Source organism: Vigna unguiculata, chromosome 5, assembly GCF_004118075.2.
Source record: "Vigna unguiculata cultivar IT97K-499-35 chromosome 5, ASM411807v1, whole genome shotgun sequence".
Classification (NCBI taxonomy): Eukaryota; Viridiplantae; Streptophyta; class Magnoliopsida; order Fabales; family Fabaceae; genus Vigna; species Vigna unguiculata.
The window spans coordinates 12,740,521-12,747,283 of record NC_040283.1 but is presented as its reverse complement, the minus strand read 5'-3'; the positions used below and the strand labels follow the sequence as shown (position 1 = coordinate 12,747,283).

At 34.0% G+C, this 6,763-nt stretch overlaps 1 protein-coding gene across 1 annotated transcript; it reads left to right on the top strand.

Moving 5' to 3' along the window:
• The first annotated feature begins 1,096 nt into the window (after window positions 1-1,096).
• On the top strand, window positions 1,097-4,657 carry LOC114185246 (scarecrow-like protein 9). Its single transcript, XM_028072866.1, has 3 exons — window positions 1,097-1,208; window positions 1,608-3,950; window positions 4,052-4,657. The coding sequence occupies exon 2, from the start codon at window positions 1,669-1,671 to the stop codon at window positions 3,880-3,882; it is 2,214 nt and encodes a 737-aa protein (XP_027928667.1). The 5' UTR covers window positions 1,097-1,208; window positions 1,608-1,668; the 3' UTR covers window positions 3,883-3,950; window positions 4,052-4,657.
• The last annotated feature ends 2,106 nt before the right edge of the window (window positions 4,658-6,763 follow it).

The following is a 6,763-nucleotide window of genomic DNA, read 5'->3' as shown; positions in this document are numbered from 1 at the left end:
TTCTCCATTTTCCTTTCATCACAACAATCAACGGCTATCATTCATTCTAACATTTTCCCTACCCCATCACATTTTCTCTCTCTTACTCTCTATATACTTTTCATGTGTGGTAATGTAGAGAGGAAAATACAAATGTGAACAATAAAATAAGAGCAAAAGGTATTTGATCAAAAAAAGAGAAAAAGACAAAAAATAAAAAACAAGATAAAAGTGAATAAAAATAATAACACACTATGTCCAACAAATATTAAAATTTAGTTATTTTCTTATCCATCAAATTACACATTACCAATTTATTTTCTTCATTATAGACACTAAACTATGTTAGGTTAGGATGAAATAGATTAAAGGAAAGAATGAGAGAGGGAAAAATAAAAATAAAAAAATAATTAATTTTAATAAGGTGACGTGTAATGAACTTTTAAAAATATACATGAGATTTGAAAAAAAAGAAACTAAAATCTAAGAGCAGAAGAGCTGACTTGTGTGGAAATCTGCTACCTTGCCTAGCTTTTATGATGCACATAATTGATTAAGGTAGCTTCTCTCCTTGTTCATTCTATATTAATGTTTTTTATTGAAGTGATGAAAAAAGAGTAAAAAAAATTAGTTCCATATTTTATTTTTATTTTTTCTTCTGTTTTATGTTATCTTTACCAAATATATTTATATTTTTTTCTAATTAATTTTCTCCTCTTTGACCAATTATTTTTATTTGATAAAAAGATAAGGAAGATCAAACGAGATAAGAAATAAGTAATTACTAAATTAGTGATAGACAAGAAAATGCTTATTATCCGGTAAGTTATTAAATATAATCAATTTTATATATCATTACTGAGAGGGAAAAATAAATAAATCCAAGAATGGAATCAAATTAGAACTATATGACTGTAATTAATATATCACGTGATAAAAGAAAGAGCAAAGGAAAAAAAATGAAATTTATTAGTTAAGTCTTTAGATCGGTCAAAAATTCACAAATCAATAAATTTTTGGAAGAAAAAGTACTTTTTGTAAGATTATATATATATATATATATATATATATATATATATATATATATATATATATATATGTGTATGTATATGTATATATGCTTCCTTAACATAACCTTTTCGCGCTCTCATTTCCTTTCTGTCTCTCTCATCTTTCTCCCCCTCTTATGCTTTCTCTCGGAACTAGTGTTCTGGTGGGTCTCCAACGAGGTAAACAAGTTTGTCTCTGTTCTGGGTTGTAGCTTCTTTGTTTTTCTGCTTTTTGTTACACCTTCACCATTTGAGTATGTCTTTTTTATTGTATTTTTCTATTTTTCGCTTCTCTCTGTGTTTATCTGATTTTCTTCCGATTATCGAGCCTCGTGTTTGAAACGCAGCCTCTTGGTCTCGTCTACTGTGTGGTGACTTTTTTCCTCTCTTTTTTCTTTCGTGTTTGTTGTTTTCTTTTGCCTTGTTTGATGGTTTTGGTGAACTCTATCTGTTTCTCCATTTTGTTCTGCTTTTCTTGTTCTTTTGTGCATAGACTGACACACTTGAAAGTCATGACACGTATTCAAAGGATTTGGTTTAAAGGTTTGTGTTTTGATGCTTCTGTTTTGGTTTCTGAAGGACTTTCAGAAGAGACCAGAATAAGGGTTGTTTAGTTTTGAGGACTAAAGTTTGAGCTTTTATGCAAAGATTGGTCATAATGGATCCACGTCTTTATGGGTTTAGTGGTCCCCCTAATGAAGTCCGGTTAGGAAATCAAAGATTTGAAAATGGTTTCTTTGATCAAAGTAGGGACTTTGGTTACCTTCAGTCCAATCTAGTGACAACTAAGACGCCTTCTTCATCCTCGGTTTTGACTCATGAGGAACCTTCTCCGGAGGAATGTGAATTTTCTGATGCAATTTTGAGTTACATCAGTCAGATCCTTATGGAGGAAGACATGGAAGATAAGACATGTATGCTGCATGACTCTTTGGATCTTCAAATTGCTGAGAGATCATTCTATGAGGTGATAGGTGAAGAGTACCCTTCTTCGCTTTTAGAAAATCCAGGTCCTGCTAATCCAGATGGTGGGAATGGGGATCATAATTTCTCTGAAAATTATGGTTCTTGTTCTTACAATGATGGTGATCTCAGTAGCATTTTTACTAATTTTCGTCAAAATTTGGGGGAACTCCCTAACCATAATTTACGAGGCAATAGCATTTCACAGTCATCTTGTAGCTCTTCTAATAGTGTGATAAGTAGTGTGGAAGGACCTGTGGACTCTCCAAGCAGTATTCTCCAGGTTCCTGATCTGAACAGTGAGAGTCAATCCATTTTGCAATTTCAGAAGGGTGTTGAGGAAGCTAGCAAGTTTCTTCCAAGTGGAAATGGTCTCTTTGCTAATTTGGGTGTGGCTAATTTTTCAAAACTAGAGCCTAAAATTGGGTGTAATGAATTGTCAGTTAAGGTGGAGAAGGATGTGGGGGAGTCTTTTCTTGCTGGGTCCAAAGGAAGGAAACATCATCTGAGGGAAGAAGGGGATGTTGAAGAGAATAGAAGCAGCAAGCAAGCTGCATATTTCTCCGAACCTACATTGCCATCATCTTCTATTGATGTAATCCTGCTTCATAGTTTAGGGGATGGTAAGAAGGTTTTGACGGCCCGTCGTGAGGCTTTGCAAACTAAGAATGACAAGATAGTACTGTCAAATGGTAAATCAAAGGCTTCCAACGGTGGTAAGGGACGTAGTAAGAAACAAAGTGGGAAAAAGGAAGTGATTGATTTGAGAACACTTTTGGTTCTTTGTGCACAAGCTGTTGCAGCAGATGACTATAGTGGCGCACAAGAGTTTCTAAAGCGAATCAGGAGGCACTCAAGCCCTTTTGGGGATGGAAATCAGAGGTTGGCTCATATCTTTGCTGATGGTCTTGAAGCGCGCTTGGCTGGGACTGGTAGCCAAATTTATAAAGGACTTGTTAGCAAAAGAACATCAGCTGCTGATTTTCTGAAGGCCTATCATCTGTATCTTGCTGCTTGCCCTTTTAGGAAGATGTCTAGTTTTATCTCTAATGTCACAATAAGGGAATCTTCCGCAAATTCAGCAAGAGTCCATGTTATAGATTTTGGTATCCTTTATGGTTTCCAGTGGCCTACTTTCATTCAGAGACTTTCATTAGCAGCAGTTGGAGGACCACCTAAACTTCGAATTACAGGAATAGACTTCCCACAACCTGGTTTCAGGCCTGCTGAGAGAATTTTAGAAACCGGACGCCGCTTGGCAGCTTATGCTGAATCATTTAAGGTGCCATTTGAGTATAATGCTATAGCAAAAAAGTGGGAAACAATTCAGCTTGAGGAACTGAAGATTGACAGGGAGGAGTACCTTGTTGTCACCTGTTTTTATCGTGGTAAAAATGTGCTTGATGAATCTGTGCTCGCGGACAGTCCGAGGAACAAATTCCTCAGTTTGATAAGGAAGATCAACCCGGATTTATTCATTCATGGCATTACTAACGGTGCCTTTAATGCGCCTTTCTTTGTTACTCGATTCAGGGAGGCACTGTTTCACTACTCTTCACTTTTTGACATGCTTGAAACTATTGTGCCTCAAGAGGACTGGGAGAGGATGCTGATAGAGAAAGAGATTTTTGGCAGGGAAGCATTGAATGTCATAGCTTGTGAAGGGTGTGAGAGAGTAGAGAGGCCAGAGACATATAGGCAGTGGCAAGCCCGGATTCTTAGGGCTGGATTTTCGCAACAATCTTTTGAACATGCTTTAGTAAAGAGGGCAATAGAGAAAGTATCAACTAGCTACCACAAGGATTTTGTTATTGATGAAGATAGCCAGTGGTTGTTGCAAGGTTGGAAGGGGCGGATTGTTTATGCCCTTTCTTGCTGGAAACCAGCATGACTAACCAAGATGGTACAAGTGCATCTCACTAGGGCTTTGCAAATTGGTTTCACTCTTGAGGAGCTCAGGTACTTCTATTATCCACTTTCTCAGTTCTGTCCAAAAATGCTGGTTTATCTCATTGTTGTTTGATACATCTTGAACTAACTTGAATTTCATAATTGTTCAGGGTGTGTCCAATACAGGGTTCAAGATAAAAAGTAAGGGTTCAATCTGAGTTCAGTTGGGGAAAACAAGGTTACTGAATAGCCTGGTATGACAGTAGATAATCCATGTTATTCTCCTATAGATCATTTTGAATTCTGTCTTATGATCATGATCCAATCTAATGTGGCGGATGAATGATGTAACAAGATCAATTATTGCTGTAACTCATTTTGAGCTTTCTACCTTAATATTTCTGATAGTTTACTACTTAACTGAAGATAATGGCTTGTGTATTTCCTCCGAACCATTAATGGAATATTTAGTTTGGGAGAAATACATGTTGCACACCAGATGGCATGTTGCTATTCCAGCTGTGTCAAGGGCAAAAGTTTGACTAGGTCCACTTAGCTTAGATGCTGCAATTGGTCAAGTCTGGAAGTGATGTGCAAATTGTAGATCTCTTGACATTTGCTTTTGAAGACTTGTTTCAACATTTGACTCATAATGGGTAGTGGTGGGGGCCACTATTTAGAAATTTGAACCCTATTACTGGTACATATTTTCCTTGTTAAATTATTACTGGAGAAACATTTTCTCAATGTATGATTTCATTTGAGGTTTACATTTACTACTTATTTGGACCTGTACTCAAATCTATAGTTGGTCACCATTCATCATTCACAATTCACCAGTTGGCTTTCCCTTTGGTGGATATTCTATAGAACAGTGATGGCACGATGATTTGAACACGTTCCTAGGACGCTATTGAAACCTTTCACCACTATAGCTCATTCTTGTAACTTGTAGCTATTGAAAGTGCATCAGAAGAAATTCTATTTAAAACATTCTGCTTTCACAATTTGTTAAGGGCTTAGTTTTGATTCCTTGTTTTCTTGTATATAACTGTCTGAACTATAATGTTGCACCTTGTGTTGTCGTCTCTTTGAAAGTGTTTGAACGTTTTAAACATAATGTAGAACGTTTACTTTAAACAATCATAGTGGAGTCAAAAGAAAGCTATTGTTAATGCATGTATAACCTAATAGTATAGAGCATTTTATAGTGGCGGACCTCGTAGTGGGGACCTCATGTGTTTGATGCGGCTTTTGAAGATTCACATGAGGAATTGAACTTTTTCCTTTTGTCTTTGGAAAGGTTCTTATAGATTTTACGAACAATTTGGAAAGGTTCTTATAGATTTTACGAACAAGGTGAGTGGAATGTGTTGCAGGAATCATAGCTGTTTTCATAAGAAAAATTATAGACGTTCATTTCTTTTTGAGTGGATTGAAGGTGAAAGTTTTTATTTCATAAGGTAAAAAATCCTAATAATGCGTAAAAGTTAGTTTTTACACAATTATAGAAAGTTAAACTTGCTAAAGTATGTTGAAGTTTATCTCCAACACAAGAAAAAGTGAAGGAAAAGAAATTGATGTTCTCCTTCACAGAGACAGCAGAAAACTCGTGATGCACGCATAGATAGAAAGAACAGTAAGATCACAATAATTGAAAGGTGTGGTGTAAGTCAACATTCAGCGTGGTTGGAATTTATATACCAGGAAAATTCTTCAATGGAAAAGGTTTTACTATTCTTTGGACATTTTTATGGAACAGAAACATGTCTGATTGATTGATAATTTATGATGTTATGATAAGATTGAGCTCGTTTCTCATTTCATCTTATTTATTATGTGAACTAAAATCAGTTTTGAAGTGCAACTATGCCTTGGTGAAATTTAGTAAATCCTCCACTAAAATCAACTTTATCAATAGAAAAACTTAATGTAATCACTCCTTACAAAGTCAACTTTTATTTGAGATAATGGCAACTAAGATTCTAACAGATGCCACTCAAATTGGTGGGCACATGTGCCCGGTGTTGAAGTGCATGTGCTTCCAAAAAGGAGATCAAATTGCTATTATCTTAGTAAATAATGTTAGGAAGAATAAGATTTACCTATTTATTTACTCCATCAGTTCTCATTTTAAAATATATCTCTGTGCAAAAACAAAACCTCTATTTTTTTAATATCTACATAGTTTATTAAAATTACAGTGTAATTATTAATTCAACAAAATTTAACAACAGAATTTATTTGGTGTATGTCTTACAGCACCTCAGACATTCATAGACCAAATTCACCATTTTACCCATAAAATTTTTACCAGGTATCAAAACCTAACTGCTAATGGGGTCTGAACTTACACAAAACTTATTCACAAATTAAACCTTTAAATAAAGGCTGATGGTGAAAAAAATGAAAAGTTTAATCTAATAATAATAATTATTATGGTTAAATATATTTTTAGTTTGTACACTTTAACACGAAACTATAATAATAATGATAATTATTATAACACGAAACTATAATAATAATAATTATTATTATAACACGAAACTATAATAATAATAATTATTATGGTTAAATATATTTTTAGTTTGTACACTTTAACACAAAACTAAAATTAATTTATGTTTAAAATTTTGGTACAATGTAGTCCAAAAAATTTAAAAATAAATAAATACAATCCTCTGATCAAACTGTTTTTGACCTTTTTAACATAGCAAATACATTTTGAGAAGACATTCGAGTGATTTATATAGTTTTGACAAATTTTAACTCAAGTACTGATCTAAAATACTGTTTAACAAATCAAAATAAAAAAGTTAACATATTAACTACATATATATCTACTGACTTTTAAAATTTGAGAAATAAAATATATTAAAATT

Bases quoted from the DNA above. Each gene is read 5' to 3' on its own strand.
- LOC114185246 (XM_028072866.1), top strand. From the start codon at position 1,669: ATGCAAAGATTGGTCATAATGGATCCACGTCTTTATGGGTTTAGTGGT.